This window comes from Pristiophorus japonicus, chromosome 3, assembly GCF_044704955.1.
Source record: "Pristiophorus japonicus isolate sPriJap1 chromosome 3, sPriJap1.hap1, whole genome shotgun sequence".
Taxonomy (NCBI): domain Eukaryota; kingdom Metazoa; phylum Chordata; class Chondrichthyes; family Pristiophoridae; genus Pristiophorus; species Pristiophorus japonicus.
In genome coordinates, this window is record NC_091979.1 from 109,341,523 (window position 1) to 109,362,686 (window position 21,164).

Here is a 21,164-nt window from a genome sequence, read left to right on the forward strand (position 1 = left end):
TGTCACTCACCATTTCAAAAATGTAGATCACATCTTCTCTTAACTTTTTTCCTCCAATAAAAACATTTCTTCTCATAACTTAAGAAGCCTAGGCTGAGAAATTCGACACCTTAGCGCCAGTAGTTAAAGCCGGTTTTGAAAAAATAAAACGGCGCCCCCCCCCTCGCCTCCGCCCACTTCTGGCGCGGCCCTTGCTGTTCTCCATTTTGGTGAGGGCGATAGCGCTGGCAGTATGTAGAATAGGCAGATTGTGACGTCAGTCAGGGTGTAACACTGATTTGATGCACGACCTGCCATCTTGGATGTCGCCGCTCCAATCAACACCTTCAACTAAACACACACATGTTCAGCTACACGAGGGATCCACCCACCAGCGCTATTTGAAGGGAAACATCTAACTTGTAGGTAAGTTTATTATTTCTCTTGTACTGGCTCTTGCAGATTTTGTATGAATACTGGGTTGCTGAAAGAGATTTGAAAAGCTGTTAAAATGTGCAGGGCGTGCTGGTGGACAGTGCGAAGGCATTGACCTACTGGAAGTCCTCCGAGTACACCCCCAGTCATGGGGGCTCTAGTTACAGTCCCCCTTATGCTGTAGCCTGACAGGGAGATGGAACAGAGGCAGCAAAGGAAATAAGCTGCTCGCAGAGGGAGGAGGAAGACGCTCTCAGCAGGAGTACTTACCCACCTAGGGTCTTCAGGGAGCACTTCTCCTGCCTGCACCTAAGCCAGGAGAAGTGTGTTTGGCGGCTTCGCTTCACCAAGGAGGTGGTCACGGAACTCTTGCCACCTCTTGGAACTAGACCTTCAACCTCAGCACAAGGCAATGACGGCGCTGCCAGTGGTCCTCAAGGTGATTGTGACCCTGAATTTCATCAGCAGATCCTTCCAGGCTGGAATAGGCGACACAGCAAACATCTCAAAGTTCGCCATCCATTGCTGCATCCGGAAGGTCACTGAGGCTCTATACTCTAGGAAAGGGGCCTTCATTATCTTCTCCCTAAACCAAGAAAAGCAGGAAGAGTACACACATGGCTTTGCCAGGATATTGGGCTTCTCCAATCTCTAATGTGCAGACTGCACATTCACAGACTTGCGGACGCCGAATATCAATCCTGAGATATACCATAACAGCAAAGGGTACCACTCACATAATGTGAAGTTGGTATGCAAACACGCCCAGCACATTATGATGGTGAATGCCCGGTTCATCCAACACATCATGATGGTTAAAGCCCAGTATCCTGGCAGCAGTCATGATGCCTTCATCCTGCGTCAGTCCAGCAATCTTCCAGCCATCACATCGAACCCGAGGGTGGCTGCTCAGCGACAAGGGCTATCCGCTTTATACCTGACTGATGACTCCTCGCTGCTAACCCCACCACTTATGGCCAGCAATCCTATAATGACAGCCATGCTGCCACCAGGAACATCATCGAGCAGCAGTTCCACTGTCTTGACCGCTTGGGAGGAGCCCTCCAGTACTCCCCACAGCGGGGGTCCCAATTCGTGGTGGTCTGCTGCATCCTCCACAACTTGGCCATCATCAGGGCGAAGCCATTGCCACCATGGGTTCCTCGACCGGAAGAAGAGGAGTAGGAGGAGGAAGAGGAGAAAGAGGAGGAGGAGGGAGGAGGCAGCCTGCAAATCCCTGTTTTGGAGCGCATTATCAGACTCCGGCTCCGCTGAATGAAACCCCAGATCCCCAGTGTTCAACACTTCCCCACTTTACCATCTCTCTGTCACAGAACATCACAGCGTCCTCTTGGCTACAATGCTGAAATGAAAGCCACCATAAAACAAACATTCTACACATAATTTATAAATGGTTGATTCCATAATTACACATCAACTAATCATCCGTGTGCATTCCTTTACTACTTGTCTCTTGTGTGCCTTTGCCTATCCTAGAGCTCCAACAAAGTGCTATAATGGTGGCTGCAGCATGGCTAGTGCAAGGCTGACTTCCAATTGGCAAGACTGCAGATGGCCTAACAGGACAACATCAAGCAGTTCTGGGCCTCGAAGGTCCGGCTGTAGACTGCTCCACCTCAGCATGAGCAGCAGCACTCTGCCCTGGCTGGCTGACCAGCAACAGCAATGGCACTGGCAGAATAGCAGTGGTGGAAGTACGAATGCTGTCATCCTGAGAGAAGTCAGCCAGTTTGTGCTCCATGGAGCCACTGCCACTCCCCCAGTGCAGTGCCTCAGCAATTCTAGTAATCTGTTGGAGGACAGATTGCTGGACTGCTGTGACACCCTGCAAGCCCCTTTCCACAATGGTAAATGCAGCCATGCTGGCAGAAGTCTAAGGTTCTGAGGTCTGAGTTTCCACTACAGCACCCATACGTTGGGTCACTCCCGCTTGTGCTGCAATGGAAGCTCAGACATCGCCCATCAGACCCTGCATCATGGTTGGGTCCACAAATACTCTAATGGAGATTCCATCCTGGAAATCATGGGCTCTAAGCTCTGCGCAAAGCCCTGTGCAAGGTTAGAGCCAGACCCCTCCATGCTTCTTGACAGTGACAACAGGCTCTCTGGCAGGCCCGTCAATGCACCAAACATTTCTGTGTGCATGCCCATCACCCTTCTTCATGAAAACATCCCCATCAAAGTCCTCATCTGACTTCTGCAGCAGAACTCGTGTGTGACATCATCATTCGGCGAGCTGGCACTTGCGCTACCCTTTCCCCCTGTCCTGGCTGCAGGCCATTCGTGCCCAGTAACTCACCAGTGTAGATCCCGCCTCCATACTTCCCTCTAAAGTACGCGAGGTGCCATTTTCTGAGCTGGTGCCTGCGAGTGTCAGATTGTGACAGTGTCTCTTCTTCTTCATCACTCTCCTCCTCTTGTACTTCTTGCACTGGCTGGGCTGGTTAGAGTTCTTGGATGTGACTGTGTGTCTTCATCATCACTGTCTTATTGTTCTTCCACCACTGCCTGTCAAGATTGCAGTTCTCGGTTATTTGAAAGGAGAATGGCATAGGGTAGGGGTGTGGTGAGGGGAGAGGGCGAAAGCAAGATATGCATGCTTACACCATTAGCAGCTTGTAAGCAAGAAGAGATTATGCGATGAGGGGGTAGTGGGATGTGAGGAGGATTAGATATGAGCATACCATCATCATCAACACTTACAGCCTTGCCGATCGCCTTTGGTTCAGTGATGGCCCCTCCAATGATGTCAAGCACTGTCTCCTCCAGCTGTGTCAGATACTGCAGCCGTGCCTGCCCTCTGCCTGTTAGCTGGCACCGGTTATGCACCACCTTGGCCTGCAAGAGAAAGGGAAGTGCATCGGTGAGTGTGATGCAATGTGTTTGGGTGACGTGTCTGTCATGGTTGGATAGCTGGCAATGTGTGCAAGGTGTGAGATATGGGCGTGAGGCTTGCAACAGTGGTAAATGTGTGAGGGTGAGGTGAAACTATGAATGTGAGGTATGAGTAATGGTTGATAGAGATTGTTGGTAGGTGAGTGATAGGGGTGTGATGCATTGAGCAGTGTGTAAGACTAGTGAGTGGTACAGTTGGTGGGATCTGGAATCTGAAGATGCATTTACTGACCTTGACCACTCATGTGAGGTCATTAAATATCTTTCGGCAATGGATCCAAGGCCTGGAGGAAAGACTGGTGGCACTGACCGCTTCAGCAATCTGCTTCCACTGCATTTTTATAGTCAGACTGGAGGGCCTCCTGGCCCCCTGAGGGTACAGCACCTGATTTCTCCTTTCGACACCCTACACTAAGGCCTCCAGTGCTGCGTCGGAGAACATCAGTGCCCTTTCTCTGCCCTGTTGAGCCATAGCTACCTTCCACTTTCATTTGCAACAATAATTTGCAACAAAAATAGCTTATTTCAGAAAGCACTCCCCTTTAAGAAGTGCAGACTGCATTTGACACTACAGGTTAGCTTTAAATAGAGATCACTTCCCATGAAATTGGGCCCCCTGCTAACACCGAGTCAACCAGCAGCACGTTTTCTGCTGGGCTTACCGCTTCAATCGTGTCAATTAGCAGGCAGCACGAATTTCAAGTGCTGCTGCATTACTTTCAATGGGCGCGGGCAGATCGCCCATCGCGATCCTCATGCCCGTTTCTGAACCTTATCAAATTTCTTTTTTATATAAGAAATAGTAATTCGTTCATGGGATGTGGGCATCGATGGCAAGGCCAGCATTTATTGCCCATCCTTAATTGCCCTTTAGAACTAGACCCCTAATTCCTGCAACCATCTTTCATGTTCTACTCTGAACCATCCCCGATGCATCAACATCCCTTGAAGAAAATTTATATAGAATGTACAGCAGAGAAATAGGCCATTCTGCTCAAGAGGTCTGTGCCAGTGTTTATGCTTCAGACAAGCCTCCTCCCACTTGAAGTGTGATCATCTGGAACTACATATTATTTTTATTTTTGAATATATCTATAGATACATATGTTATTAAATATCTTCATATAACACACACTTCTGGTACACAGTAAGCTCACTTCTTGTATCATGCATTTATAATGATAACCTGTAGGTCAAAATCCCACAATGGAAAAACCATAGGTCAACATTTTGTAACAGGAAAACCTTATCAGCTGTCACCATCACAGATTCTTGGTGAACCAACTGAATCAAAGTACTTTGTGGAAAAAAAATTTATCCACCATTTTTTCCTCAGTAACTGAAATTTCTAATGTCAAAATAAAGTTTTAAACAAAATAAAAAACATGTTACATAATTCACAATTCTTTCATGCACTATTTGTTGGCAATTTAAATTTCTCGTGGCATGGTCTATTCCCAACACAGAACCTTGCTTGATGGGAAGTCCGAATCAGACATCAGGCCTGGAAGTCAGTGCGCCTGATTTACTGTAAAATAGGGACCACTGTGACTTGGATGTACTGAACTATGAGCCTGATTTTCCAATCTGCACTCCCGCCGATTGGAGTTCTGCTCAGGGATCCTTGCCTTGTGTAATTTGCCCTAATGTCATACTTAGATCCTCTACATTCACTTCATCAACATAAATAATGGTAACTGTGGTCTTCCACAAGTTTGGGTACACAAGGGGAAAGTATAGTACCTACTTACCGTGCCATTACCTGCAAAGGCTCCACAATAAATATACCTACAAAAGAACACGAAGTAGAAGACACGGTAAGGAAACAACAGTGAAAACATTTCTTTCTCCAACTAACTCAGACAAAAATTGAACAGTTGATTTAAAGTAGTATCACAACAGACATATAAAAGATTAAAAAAGCTTAATTAGCTGCACGTTGCTGAGAGGTGAGCACCATACATTTGTGTGCAAGGTATATTAAAAAGGCAGAGTGATTTCAATAGCTAGGAGAAATAAGCAGAGCGGTAATGGGACGGCAGTAGTGGCTGGATGGGGGAGGAAGAAAATGCCACCACAAGAGGCTGGCAGCCCAAGTCCATAGACCCAACTTTACAGCCTCTAAACTATGGGCTATAGCACCACAATTCTACTTCGTTTGAAGAGGCAGTTGGGAAATTACACAGGAAATGAGTAACAGTGCCACCTATTTTGGAAACCATCTGGAGAAGGAGAACTTAAAGCTAGTTCCTGTCTGGGAATGTAGCTATGGTGGTGGAGCAGACAAAGGGAAAAAAGGCACAGGCATAGCTGCTCAGGATAGAAAAGGGGATAAATATCACCTCAAGGCTTGGGAGACTCAATTAGAGGTAATTAAATGACAGAAAGGCATGGCAGACAGTCACAGACATGACAAACAGACAGGGTAGAAAAGAATGATAGAAGTCGGAATGACGGAAAAGTGTTATAAGAAGTGCTACCTGACAGGAACTACATGCATATACTAGTTTTTTGATATTTTTAAAATGTAGAAGCTAGATAATACAATGTGCATCACATGGTAAAGATTTCCTGTTGTTACACAACAGCATATCTTCTGATTCACCCAGAGCAGTGCCTCAAGGGATATGCTAATATTATAAAAGTTACTGATGACAGATGAAGTTATGTGGCTTATCCCAGAAAGCCTTTAAGAAGCTGCATATGCAGCATTTTAGACAAATTTACCAATGCATTTCAAGTGGAAACATATAAGGTAATTAAGGCATATTGGAACATGGACATAAAGGATGTGTACATCATGAATGAACATCTATGAGCAAAGGTGGAAAAGGAAAAAGATGTGTGTCTGATTACAGAATGAATCGTCAACATGCTTGATTACAACTCAAAATATACTCTACGTAAGAACAGACTATACCATTCTGTAATTGATCCCTGCTCTGTGCTAAGTTAGGCTATATCAACTGAGTCAGTGGCAAGGATGCTACAAATAACTACAGTGACCGTGTAGTAATGTAGCATTTTTTTTTAAAAACACCATTCTTGATTATTATCCATTGACCTCTGATGGAAATTGCACATGTCGAGTGAGAATAAGATCAGATTCAACTATGATGACCCCATGATTAAATAGCCTGCAAATGCTATGGGGCCGAAATTGGTCGACATACCGCCTGCCTACCATCCGCGTACCGTCCAAAAATGCGATTTTGGTCAAAAAACACCTAATCACTTGGCGGAATATTCATCATTGACACACCACCGAGCGGTATGCACACCGTCCGCCGTGCATGACCACCTGCATACCGCCCAAAAAGGCCGATATCATCGCATACCGCAGACATACGACCGGAGCTGCATACCGTCCTGGAAAAGGTGGTTTTACGCGGTTAAGTGGGCGGGAATGGGCGGTAGTGCTCAGAGCCGCCATTTTAAAATCGGGAACAGTCAGCTAAAGCAGCACCTCTGTATTTCTGAGATGAAAAGTGCTTTTACAGTGCAATTTAGTGGAAAAGCTATTTTTATTGTTACTGAATAACTTTAGAAGGCATTTTTTATATTGTTTTCATCGAAAAATATTGTGGAGATTTAAAAAAAATAAATGGGGCCTGTATTATCTCAGCCTGTATTGCTGACAATCTGTCTAATGGAGGATCCAGATGTGAGAAGGTTTATTGAGTAGTTATCAGGGTAACGGAGGAGGTCGCAGACTGATGAGGAGGAGGAGGCCTTACCCACAAAGGATTTTCAGGAAGAAGTGTTCATACTTGGACTTGTCAGATTGACAGTGCGTTCGAAGGCTGCGCTTCCAAAAAGAGATGATCACTGAGATTTGCCAGCTCATTAAGGCAGACCTGCAGCCCAGTATCAGCAACATTACTGCACTCTCTATCACGATGAAGGTGCCAGCGGCACTTTCCTTTTATGCATGTGGTTCTTTTCAGGTATCAGCTGGGGACATATTCTCTATTTCTCAGTACACTACTCATTGGTTGACTGTGAGGTGGAGCATGGCAGCAAGGAAGATTGAGAAGAGGATTGGGGCGATGACGCAGCCCTGTTTGACACCGGTTCGGATGTGGATTGGGTCTGTAATGGACCCGTTGGTAAGGATCACGGCCTGCATGTTATCGTGAAGCAGGTGACGAACTTTGGGGGTCATCTGAAGCGGAGGAGGATGCTCCATAGACCCACGCGGTTGACAGTGTCAAAGGCCTTTGTAAGGTCGAAGAAGGCCAGTTATAAGGGCTGCCGCTGTTCCCTGCATTTTTCCTGCAGCTGTCGCGCTGCAAAAATCATGTCCGTTGTAGTGGAACTAAACTACAGTAGCAGTGAGAACCTGTTCAACCTTCGCCATCTCCAGGCCAGGTCCAAGACCACCCCAATCTTTGTCGTCGAGCTACAGTACACGGACGACGCCTGTGTCTGCGCACATACAGAAGCTGAACTCCAGGACATAGTCGACGTTTTTACTGAGGCGTACGAAAGCATGGGCCTTACGCTAAACATCCGTAAGACAAAGGTCCTTCACCAGCCTGTCCTCATCACACAGCACTGCCCGCCAGTCATCAAGATCCACGGCAGGGCCCCGGACAACATGGACCATTTCCTATACCTCGGGAGCCTCTTATCAACAAGAGCACGCATTGACGACGAGATTCAACACCGCCTCCAGTGCACCAGTGCAGCCTTCGGCCGCCTGAGGAAGAGTGTTTGAAGACCAGGCCCTCAAAACTGCCATCAAACTCATGGTCTACAGGGCTGCAGTAATACCCGCCCTCCTGTATGGCTCAGAGACATGGACCATGTATAGGAGACACCTCAGGTCGCTGGAGAGATACCATCAACGATGTCTCCGCAAGATCCTACAAATCCCCCGGGGTGGACAGACGCACCAACATCAGCGTCCTCGACTAGGCCAACATCCCCAGCATGGAAGCACTGACCACACTTGGGCAGGCCACATTATTCGCATGCCTGATACAAGACTCCCAAAGCAAGCGCTCTACTCGGAACTCCTTCACGGCAAACAAGCCAAAGTTGGGCAGACGAACTGTTACAAGGACACCCTCAAAGTCTCCCTGATAAAGTGCAACATCCCCACTGACACCTGGGAGTCCCTGGCCAGAGACCGCCCTAAGTGGAGGAAGTGCATCCAGGAGGGTGCTGAGCACCTCAAGTCTCATCGCCGAGAGCATGCAGAAAACAAGCGCAGGCAGCGGAAAGAGCGTGCAGCAAACCAGTCCCACCCACCTCTTCCCTCAACGACTATCTGCCCCACCTGTGACAGTCTGTGGTTCTCGTATTGGACTGGACTGTTCAGCCACCTAAGAACTCATGTTAAGAGTGAAAGCAAGTCTTCCTCGATTCCGAGGGACTGACTATGATGATGATGACTTATCGGTGCATTCGACAGGTAACCGAAGCACTGTATGCACGTCGGATGGAATTTATAAACTTCCCAATGACCAAGGAAGCATAGAGTGACAGGGCTATGGGATTTGCACGAATTGCCGGCTTCCCCAAGGTGCAGGGTGCTGTTGACTGTACCCATATTGCTCTGCGAGCACCATTACAGGAGACGGAGGTGTACCGAAACCTAAGGGATTTCACTCCCTCAACTTGCAGCTCGTATGCGACCATACACAGCGCATAACAGCAGTGAATGCCAACTTTCCAGGGAGCATCCATGATGCGCATATCTTGCGTGAGAGCACTGTGTCTGACCTGTTCAAGTTTGAGCCACAAGGTAAATGCTGGATGCTGGGGGACAAAGGGTACGGCCTCACCACCTGGCTCTTGATCCCCCTGCGAAGCCTCACACAGCAGCTCATAAATGAATGCTTTGCTTGAATGTGGAGAGCTTCACTTTGGAACCCTGATGACTGTTATCCCAAATGTTTGACACTGTACAAGAGTGCTTAAATTCAATTTAAACGTTTATGTAAAAATCTCAAAAATATACAACAATTTTAAAACTTTGCAAAACTGTGTCTGACCTGTTCAAGTTTGAGCCACAAGGTAAATGCTGGATGCTGGGGGACAAAGGGTACGGCCTCACCACCTGGCTCTTGATCCCCCTGCGAAGCCTCACACAGAAGCTGAGCAATGATATAAGACCCATATAGCCACATGTAATATAACTGAAAAGACAATTGGAGTGCTGAAGCAGCGCTTTCAATGCTTGGACTACTCGGGAGGCAGACTGCAATACCACCCTGAGCAGGTTGCTCAGTTCACAGTGGTGTGCTGCATGTTACATAATTTAGCAATCATGCGGGACAGGAATTGCCACAGGGGACTGCGGGACCACCTGAGGAGTGCAGGAGAAAGAAGGGAAAATGAGGGGCAGGAGGATGACGAGGAGCTTCCAAATGAACCCATGGCACCGCCCCCACCTCCCCCCCACACCACAGCGGAGGGCACGCGGAGCGTATGCCACTGCAAGATTGGTACCTCAGCAGCTCATAAATGAATGCTTTGCTTGAATGTGGAGAGCTTCACTTTGGAACCCTGATGACTGTTATCCCAAATGTTTGACACTGTACAAGAGTGCTTAAATTCAATTTAAACGTTTATGTAAAAATCTCAAAAATATACAACAATTTTAAAACTTTGCAAAACTGTGTCTGACCTGTTCAAGTTTGAGCCACAAGGTAAATGCTGGATGCTGGGGGACAAAGGGTACGGCCTCACCACCTGGCTCTTGATCCCCCTGCGAAGCCTCACACAGAAGCTCATAAATGAATGCTTTGCTTGAATGTGGAGAGCTTCACTTTGGAACCCTGATGACTGTTATCCCAAATGTTTGACACTGTACAAGAGTGCTTAAATTCAATTTAAACGTTTATGTAAAAATCTCAAAAATATACAACAATTTTAAAACTTTGCAAAACTTATACTATAAAACAACTGTAACAACTTTAACAACACTTTAACAATTTTAATAACAATTTTAACAAAATGTTTACAACTTTAATAAACTTTTACAAATCAAACTTCAATTACTCAATGAACAAGTACAACAAATAAACTCTTTACTGCCCTCGGCCACGACCTTGGCCCTGTCCTCAACTGCTTGCTACACCACCTTTGGAACTATTCCCCCTTTCTTCCTCCCACCCTTCCCTTTCCCACTGCCCCTGAGCCCGGACCTCCCTAGGGTGGTATCAGCCGGCGTGCAGCACTGCACCCCGAGTGCTGTTGCTGTCGTTGGGGGTCAGACATTGTAGGCGCAATAAATGGGGCCTCAGGAGAAGCTCGTGATGTAGAAGGCATGGCTTCAGGGCTGGAAGATGATATCAGCTCCCCACCCTCAGGTGCTGTCGACTTGACTGCTATGGCACGGGGTGGTTCTGCACCATGTCCCAATCCCGTCGATTGTCGCATGGCTTCGACGGTGTTGGCAGTCCGTTCCATCGCGGTGATCATACGCGACATATCCTCCGACTGCCGCTCTGATAGAGCTGCGATGTTTGCGGCTATCGTAGTCATGGCCTTGAGCAGCTCTCGACCTATGTCAACGCTGGCCTGTGACAGAAGCACGGTGTCCTGGTACATGCCTACAGCAACCGACCTATTCTGCACCACCTCTGTCGCTGTGGCAAAGGCGCTGCAATACTGGGGGTGCCTTGCTGCACACCACTTGGTCCCGCAGAATTAGAGGAGCCATGGGAGAATCCCCTGAATACAGACTCGATAGTGGAGGATGTTCCAGCTGGTCCACATAGAGATGGTGTATCCTCCTTCGTTTCCACCCCCACCTCCACCTCCACTGGCTCCAGGATCAGTGGCTCTTCCTCTCCCTCATCTCTACCAGCAGTGAAGTCAGGAGAGGGCTGGGTGATGCCAGAGGTGGAGGCAGTGGGTCTGTCATCTGTGTCGGTGTGGTCTGAATTGTTCGAATCTGGAAGTACAAAACAACATTTTAAAAAGCTTGACACCAGGGGAGCGGTCAGAGTTACAAGAGTACATACTATAATGACTTATCGCAGTCTTACTTAAATGTCCACCACTGCTGCAGTATCGCAGACAGACAATACATATATGCATTGCGTTACATGCCCCCAACATTGCAGTATATCACATGAGGCCAACATTACAGTGCAATAAACTTACATTACATCACATCAGGCCAACAGTACAGTTACATTACATGACATGAGAGGACTGCAACACAGACTGGATTGAATTCAACTTACTATCCTGTGTGGGTGGGTCAACTCCAATACGGTGGCACGGTTGCTATCCCCAACCAGGGACAGGGCACGGATCTCGATGTCAGTCAGAGGCTCCTGGGTTGTGGGTCCTCCCCTGTACGCTGCTAATCGGCTGCTATTGCAGATGTCTTCTTCTGCAGAAAGTAAAGTAAATCAAAGTAAAAATCTTCACTCCATTTAACATCGTGGATACACAGGGTCACACACACACACACTAAAAAACACTTTGTTGATCCTCTTGTCATTGCCTGAAAGCACGAATACATCGCCGTAACCTTAAGTTAAATAACATCATCTGTATGACACGGAACCTACATTTACATGGTACATGACACATGGGGGGTGCTTAAATAAAATCATTACTTACTCTTGCTACCCTCACCAAGTCATTCCACCTCTTACGGCACCTTTCCCTGGTGCGTAACATGGTACTTTTGGAGGACACGGCCTCCCCGATTGTTCCATATTCTGTTGTACTCCTTTGGGGAGGGGCTTTCCACGACCACCCTTCGTTAGCTCGGAGTACCTCTCTGTTATATGCTCGAGAAGGGCAAGAAACTCCATCTCGTTGAAGCCGGGCGCCCTCAGCCTCCCATCCTTTTCGATGTTCCTGCGCCTTGATTTATTTTTAACATTTCCATAATATTTCTGTTATGATTTATGCTTTGTAAAATATATCTCCTTATTCTTCAAACTGTTGAATTATTAGTTGTTATGAATATTTTTAAACTCTGCAATGTGTTTGTAAAGTAACTGCCCGTCGACTAGCTTGCTGCTCCTTCTCAATCTCTCTCCCTCCTCGACAAGTCACTGCGCATGCGCTTGTGACCTCTGACCCCCAAAATCGCAGTTAAAACGCTTCTGTAAAAAAAATGGAGGGAAAAAAAATCACGCATGTGCAGTTCAGTGCCGCACCGTCCATCGAAGAGAAAGTCGATCTGGATCGACTACTAGATAACATACTGCCCGCCGCAGACCACTGGCATGCTGCTGACATAACACCAAAAATGTTTTGACCAATTTTGTCCTCTTCGGTCTTGGGGGGTATGCCGGTGGTTTGAAACGACGATGCATCGACCAATTTCAGGCCCATACTGTCTATACTCATACGTTAAGGGCTAGATTTTTGGTTTTCGGCGAAAACAGTAGTTTTATGCCAAAATTACCCTTTTCGTGCGTTACCGTTTTTAGACCTAACTTTCGACCTTTACGTCATCGGTAAAGTTGGCGTTGCAAGAGGATTCGCGGCGCAAACCAAGAATTTCGGCAACTTTAGTCCGGGTCCGGTAGCGCTGCAAGTGATGCCTTGGGAGGGGAAAAAAAAAATTGCAAAAAACATTCAAAAAACCCGTACCTACTAAATAGCTAATAAATAATTACAAAATAAAAACTTTAACTTACCTTTTTGCAGATCTTCATACTTACCACTGCTGGCAGGGCTGCACTGACAGGTTTGTCCCCGTCGGTATTCTGGGCATGACATATGGGTCTGGAAAGTGCCGAAAGTGTGACGCAAACGCAATCTGCGTCATTGCATGTGCTGGCGCACCTCTCCTCCTGGCGATACGCCAAAGAGATGCCTGTGGCTCCTGTCGACCGGGTTTTCGCCGCGGAGGGTCAAATTGCGGCGAAAACCTGGTCGCAAAGTCGCCAAAAATCCAGCCCTTTGACTTCCACATCGCTGGCCGTTCGCTGGGCGCACATAACATCGCTGACTTTTTGCATCGCCCATTTCACATTGCTGGCCTATCGCCGAGTGGAAAATCGCGATCCAAAAAAATGGGCGATGTTCCAGCTATCAGTAAGGCTGGGACATCGACCATTTTTTGGGGCGCTAGACAGCAAAGTGGAAAGTCTAGCCCCTGACAATTTGCAAGATTGTTAAGATGTCAGTGGAACCTAAAGTATTCACCAATAATTTACTTTCAATTAGAAGAAACATTCCCAGTTGCTTTTGGAAGCAGTAGAGTTTGCTGTGCCTCTGCTTCAGAAGCAATGCAAATATGGTAACTGAAACCAGCCACTGTATGTAGTATTTTAAACTTTTCTTTAAATTGCCAGTTTATTTTTCAAAATTAATTACAGCATGAATATTTGAGAGCAAATGCTTGCAAAATACACGGTTTGGATTTACTATTGACTTGAAAAAGTTTTCACTATTATCCCAAAGCCAATTTTTACAGCATAGAGTTCTATCCATTCCTTACAAAAACAATACAACAAAATCATTTGTTTTCAATTGCTGCAAGGCATTATCACACTTTGACCAGCTGCAGAACTTGCCAGGGGATATTAACATCCCTACTCCAAACAACACAGTTAATATGGAATGTGTAACATTATAGTTTGGTGTTTGAAAAGAACATTCCAGAGAAAATGTATGCATGGAAATTGTAGCCAGTTTGTGCGTTGCAAATGATTTGTATCACTGCAAATCTTTTAATACTGGTGGGTCACCCATGAGTTGGAGAATAGAGAGGGGATTTTCGGCTAGCTACCATTCTACGTATGCCTGCAAATGAGGCAGTAGTGGAATGGAAACCGCAAGGATAAAACGCCGATTTACTGCTGGAGGTCCACCCATTCCAATTTTCGGGCAGACCTCTTATTCCAATTATCAGGTGGACCCCAGATTTAAGGAGCCAGTGCTCCCACTGGAAACAGGAAGTGGCCTAATTAAAATATTGAAATAAGATTAAAAAATGCAGTTAATACCACTACACCAATTGTCATATCTATCAGCATTGCCACCACTACTTCTTCAACCCGCCCACAACTCATGACTCACACAGATCTGGAGGTGGCCATTTCCAGCACTATTTAAAGTGATTATTAGCTTCTGCAGGAGAAGGCTGAAAGTCTTCTTAATTATTTTGGAATTTTGAGCCTTAAGGCTTCCTTACCTGCAACTACTTGCTGCTCTTTAAATGTCTCCAATGCCGAAATAAACTGCTCTGATGACCCCTGATCTCTCTAGCCCTTCCCACTGAAGATGCTATCGCAGGCCAATGATCAGTGTCTGCCCTGCTGGATTTCCCACCCTCCTGAACAGCGAGCTACCGATACACGATTAGTGCTGGCAGCTCACTTATTCAATGGAGGTCCGACCATGAAAATCGATCGAGTCACCCACTAATGGCATCGAGCAGGCAGAGCAGTCACGTTGCCCAACACAAAAAACAATACCAACTTCGTCTCTGTTATGTTCCTGGTGCTATTTCAGTCACTGTCCCCTTCTGCTTCTGGGCCTCTCTTATTATCATGTCTGCATTTCTCTTCTGTTTTGGTTCTCCTTCTCTGTGCTTCTTTCTGTCTCTTTTTTTTGGGTGCATAAGAACATAAGAAATAGGAGCAGGAGTAGGCCATTTGGCCTCTCGAGCCTGCTCCACCTTTCAATAGGATCATGGCTGATCTCATCATAGGCTCAGCTCCACTTTCCTGCCCGCTCCCCATAACCCTTTACTCCCTTATCGCTCAAAAATCTGTCGATCTCCGCCTTAAATATATTCAATGACCCAGCCTCCACAGCTCTCTGGGGCAGAGAATTCCAGATTTACAATCCTCTGAGAGAAGAAATTCCTCCTCATCTCAGTTTTAAATGGGCAACCCCTTATTCTAAAACTATGCCCCCTCGTTCTAGATTCCCCCATGAGTGGAAACATCCTCTCTGCATCTACCTTGTCGAACCCCCTCATTATCTTATATGTCTCAATAGGATCACCCCTCATTCTTCTGAACTCCAATGAGTATAGGCCCAACCTACTCAACCTATCTTCATAAGTCAACCCCCTCATTTCCGAAATTAACGTAGTGAACCTTCTCTGAACAGCCTCCAATGCGTATATCCTTCCTTAAATATGGAGACCAAAACCATACGCAGTACTCTCAGTGTGGCGCCACCAATACCCTGTAAATTATAGCAGGACTTCTCTGCTTTTATGCACCATCCCTAGTCAGAGTAGGAATCGCAGGATAGCTCAGATGAATACGTGGCTTGAGGAGTGGTGCAGAAGGGAGGGATTCAAATTCCTGCGACATTGGAACTGGTTCTGGGGGAGGTGGGACCAGTACAAACCGGACGGTCTGCACCTGGGCAGGACCGGAACCAATGTCCTCGGGGGAGTGTTTGCTAGTGCTGTTGGGGAGGAGTTAAACTAATATAGCAGGGGGGTGGGAACCTATGCAGGGCGGCAGATAGAAATAGAAGGGGGGCAGAAGCTAAAGATAGAAAGGAGAATAGTAAAAGTGGAGGGCAGAGAAACCAAAGGTAAAAAGCAAAAATGGCCACATTACATCAAGGTTCAAAAGGGGCAAAGTGTGTTAAAAAGAGAAGCCTGAATGCGAGGAGTATTCGTAATAAGGTGGATGAATTAACTGCGCAGATAGCAGTTAACGGATACGATGTGATTGGCATCACGGAGACATGGCTCCAGGGTGACCAAGACTGGGAAGTCAACATCCAAGGGTATTCAGCATTTAGGAAGGATAGACAGAAAGGAAAAGGAGGTGGGGTGGCGTTGCTGGTTAAAGAGGAAATCAATGCAATTGTAAGGAAGGACATTAGCTTGGATGATGTGGAATCGGTATGGGTGGAGCCGCGGAATTCCAAAGGGCAGAAAACGCTAGTGGGAGTTGTGTATAGACCACCAAATAGTAGTAGTGAAGTTGGGAACAGCATCAAACAAGAAATAAGGAATGTGCGCAATAAAGGTACAGCAGTAATCATGGGCGACTTTAATCTACATATTGATTGGGCTAACCAAACTGGTAGCAATGCGGTGGAGGTGAATTTCCTGGAGTGTATTAGGGATGGTTTTCTAGACCAATATGTCGAGGAACCAACCAGGGAGCTGGCCATCCTGGACTGGGTGATGTGTAATGAGAAGGGACTAATTGGCAATCTTGTTGTTGTGCGAGGCCCCTTGGAGAAAAGTGACCATAATATGGTAGAATTCCTTATTAAGATGGAGAGTGACAAAGTTAATTCGGAAACTAGGGTCCTGAATTTAAGGAAAGGTAACTTTGACAGTATGAGTCTTGAATTGGCTAGAATTGATTGGCAGAGGATACTTAAAGGGTTGACAGTGGATAAGCAATGGCAAATATTTAAAGATCACATGGATGAACTTCTGCAACTGTCTGGAGTAAAAATAAAACTGGAAAGGTGGCTCAACATGGCCAACAAGGGAAATTAAGGATCGTGTTAAAACCAAGGAAGAGGCATATAAATTGGCTAGAAAAAGCAACTGAGGACTGGGAGAAATTTAGAATTCAACAGAGGAGGACTAAGTGTTTAATTAAGAGGGGGAAAATAGAGTACGAGAGGAAGCTTGCAGGGAACATAAAAACTGACTGCAAAAGCTTCTATAAATATGTGAAGAGAAAGAGATTAGTAAAGACAAACATAGGTCCCTTGCAGTCGGATTCAGGTGAATTATAATGGGGAACAAAGAAATGGCAGACCAATTGAACCAATACTTCGGTTCTTTCACAAAGGAAGATACAAATAACCTTCAGAATGTACTAGGGGACAGTGGGTCTAGTGAGAAGGAGGAACTGAAAGATATCCTTATTAGGCGGGAAATTGTGTTAGGGCAGATTAGGAAAAGGGGAGGTGCAACGAGACCTGGGTGTCATGGTTCATCAGTCACTGAAAGTGGACACGTAGGTACAGCAAGCGGTAAAGAAGGCAAATGGTATGTTGGCCTTCATAGCTAGGGAATTTGAATATAGGAGCAGGGAGGTCTTAATGCAGCTGTACAGGGCCTTAGTGAGGCCTCACCTGGAATATTGTGTTCAGTTTTGGTCTCCTAGTCTGAGGAAGGACGTTCTTGCTATTGAGGGAGTGCAGCGCAGGTTCACCAGACTGAGGGATTCCAGGGATGGCTGGGCTGTCATATGAGGAGAGACTGGATCAACTGGGCCTTTATACTCTGGCGTTTAGAAGGATGAGAGGGGATTTCATAGAAACATCTAAAATTCTGACGGGACTGGACAGGTTAGATGCGGGAAGAATGTTCCCGATGTTGGGGAAGTCCAGAACTTAGGATAAGGGGTAGGCCATTTAGGACTGAGATGAGGAGAAACTTCTTCACTCAGAGAGTTGTTAACCTGTGGAAGTCCCTGCCGCAGAGAGTTGCTGATGCCAGTTCATTGGATATATTCAAGAGGGAGTTAGATATGACCCTTACGGTTGGGCGGATCAAGGGGTATGGATAGAAAGCGGGAGGGGAGTGCTGAGGGAGTGATCAGCTATGATCTTGTTGAATGGTGGTGCAGGCTCGAGGGGCCGAATAGCCTAGCCTGCACCTATTTTCTATGTTTCTATCCCCCTTTAAATAAAGGCCAACATTCCATTTGCCTTCCTGATTGCTTGCTGTACCTGCACACTAACTTTTTGTGTTTCATGGACAAGGACCCCACAGGTCCCTCTGTATTGCAGCATTTTGTAATTTTTCTCCATTTAAATAATAATTTGCTTTTTTATTTTTTCTGCCAAAGTGGATAACCTCACACTTTCCCACATTATACTCCATCTGCCAAATATTTGCCCACTCACTTAGCCTGTCTATATCCATTTGCAGGTTTGCTGTGTCCTCCTCACAACTTGCTTTTCCACCCATCTTTGTATCATCAGCAAACTTCGCTACATTACACTCGGTCCCTTCATCCAAACCATTAATATAGATTGTAAATAGTTGAGGCCCAACACAGATCACTGTGGCACCCCACTAGTTACTGTTTGCCAACTGGAAAATGATCCACTTATCCCGACTCTCTGTTCTCTGTTAGTTAGCCAATCCTCTATCCATGCTAATATATTACCCCCAACCCTGTAAACTTTCATGTTGTGCAGTAACCTTTTATGTGGCACCTTATCGAATGCCTTCTGGAAATCCAAATACACCACATCCACTGGTTCCCCCTTATCCACCCTGCTCATTACATCCTCAAAGAACTCCAGCAAATTTGTCAAACAAGATTTCCCTTTCATAAAATCATGCTGACTCTGCTTGACTAAATTTTGCTTTTCCAAAGCATACTGCTTCCTTAATAATGGACTCCAGCATTTTCCCAATGACAGATGTTAGGCGAACTGGTCTTTAGTTTCCTACTTTCTGTCTGTCTCCTTTTTTAAATATATTTGCGGTTTTCCAATCCGCCGGGACCTCTCCAGAATCCAGGTAATTTTGGTCGATTACAATCAATGCAGCCACAATCTCTGCAGTCACTTCTTTTAAGACCCTAGGATGCAAGCCATCAGGTCCAGGGGACTTGACCACCTTTAGTCCCATTATTTTACTGAGTCCTTCTTCTTTAGTGACAGTAATTGGTTAAAGTTCCTCCCTCCCTGTAGCCCCTTGATTATCTATTATTGGGGTGTTTTTAGTGTCTTCTACTGTGAAGACCGATGCTAAATATTTGTTTAAAGTCTCTGCCATTTCCCTGTTACTAATTCCCCAGTCTCATCCTCTAAGCGACCAACATTTACATTAACCACTATATATACACCTGTAGAAACTCTTATTATCTGTTTTTATATTTCTTGCTAGTTTACTTTCATAATCTATCTTCCCTCTCTTTGTTATATTTTTAGTCGTTCTTTGCTGGTTTTTAAAAGTTTCCCAATCCTCTAGCCTTCCACTAATCTTGGCTATGTTGTATGCCATTGTTTTCAATTTGATACCATCCTTTATTTCCTTAGTTAGCCACAGATGGTTATCCCTTCTCTTAATGTCTTTCCTTCTCATTGGAATATATTTTTGTTGAGAGTTATGAAATATCTCTCTAAATGTCCACCACTGCTCATCAAACATCTTACACTTTAATCTATTTTCCCAGTCCACTTTAGCCAACTCTGCCTTCATACCTTTGTAGTCTCCTTTATTTAAGCTTAGGATACTGGTTTGAGAGCCAACTTTCCCACCCTCCAACTGAATTTTTATGGTAGCAGGGAATGGAGCTACCAAGGGAAGCAGCCCATATTTTCAAATCATGGCTGCAGGGAAATTGTAGCTTTCTAGCCTTGATGTTTACCTTCCCATCTCCTCTATTCCTGTTGCTTCACCACATCCTCACTTCCATTACATCCCCTAACTCTTCCCAACTCCCTCATTCCCATCTCATTCTGTGCCCTTCCCCTGTACATTACCTCCCCATACCCTGTATCCTACCCTACCCCTCGCTAGCCTGTTGCACACCCACCATTCAGGCCTCCATCCCTTCTCCCTGCAACCCAATTCTTTCACCAGTTACACCCAACCCTTTCCCTAACCCCACTCTCATTCCTGTTCTCTCAGCCTCCAAGTCTCTCATATCTCTTCTCCTCACTCACTATTTGCATTAAGCCCCAAAGTGGATTACCAGCACCAGGCATTAAAAAATAAACACATTTATAGTTTTCAAGTGCTTATAGTGCTATAGACTAAATTGCTTACATCTGGGAAACCAGCGAAGAACCTGGGGCTGGATTTTCGGCTTTTTGGATTTCGGAGCATTAATCACGGTGGGATGTAAAAGTTTGCGCCTGAAAATAGTTTGCGCTTTTGACTGGATGTTTCGGCAAAACGACATCTGGAGGAGCGTTGGCGTTAAGTCAGGCATTGCACGACTGACTTCGTGCATTCAAGCCAAAACTTTTGCCATTAAAGGAAGCGGCCACTTTGCGCATGCGCAGCGAATTTTTTTTTCTTTTCCAGTCGCAAACACTAACGCAGGATGCGGCAGCTTCCTGCGCTCATGCGCATATAAGCTGCCCAACTTCAGCCATTTCTGCTGAGATGGAGGATCAGGAGGAAAAGCAGCGTGCCATGTGTTTCAGCAATGAGGCAAGTGAGGCCTTAGTCCATGCAGTGGAGAGGAGATGGATCTCACTCCCTCCTGTGTTTAAGCGAGTATGGAGGGAGATAGCGCAGGAGGTGTCTGCTGCAGACACTGTGCCTGGGACTGGCACACAGTGTCGAAAAAAGTTCAACGCTCTTACGAGAGTCATCAGGGTGAGTTCCATTTGCATCTATGTATGCCTCCATGACTTCTAACATTAATCTCACACACTATGTGAAGTCTGTCATGCATATGGTCCCTCTCAATACTGTGGGGTGGCTACCACAATGCATAATAAAAATGAAGTCTTACTTCGGCACCCATTTGCTTTTAATGATCCATGCACATTAACTCTTGTTATTCACATCATCCCTCGCAATACACTCCAATGCTGCTATAGCTTTCTGAAAGATTACTTACAGCCCCCATGTTCAACACCTCAAACCTGAAACAAATACTGACAAAGCACATGCAATATCCAAACAGATTGAACGGAAGCAACAATAACATTCACACAGTATCACCTATTGTACTCTGGTAGGCATATGAGCCACAACAGCAGAGAAGCCCTGTCTGAACCCTTCCTATTTTTCTCTTTGCAGTCCAGACACTCCCATAATAGAAGGGAGCAGCTGCAGACAGGCAGGCATTGACGGATGTGGAGGAAAGGGTCTCGCCCCTCATCGGAGTCCCAGCTCGGGCAGTTGCCGGGGGCGATGCTGAGCCCACTTCGGGTAGTGAGGGTATGTAAATGAATGGCGCGAATCAAGATACTGCATTGAGAGATAT

General features: G+C 45.9%; 1 protein-coding gene across 9 annotated transcripts in view; it reads right to left on the minus strand.

Annotated features, from left to right (window-relative positions):
* Positions 1-21,164, minus strand: part of erich2 (glutamate-rich 2) — a 326,385-nt gene that overhangs the window by 218,461 nt on the left and 86,760 nt on the right. For 7 of the 9 annotated variants that reach the window (XR_011592662.1, XR_011592663.1, XM_070875669.1 and 4 more), the window contains one exon: positions 5,082-5,118. The exons of 1 other annotated variant lie outside the window; for it this stretch is intronic. Coding sequence is in view for 6 of the 8 variants with exons in the window: in XM_070875669.1 (XP_070731770.1) it covers positions 5,082-5,118 (37 nt within the window). In the remaining 2 variants the exon portion in view is untranslated. Of the gene's footprint in view, positions 1-5,081; positions 5,119-12,734; positions 12,764-21,164 lie in introns of those variants that run through there. One more of the 9 variants, XM_070875673.1, reaches the window with a different exon arrangement.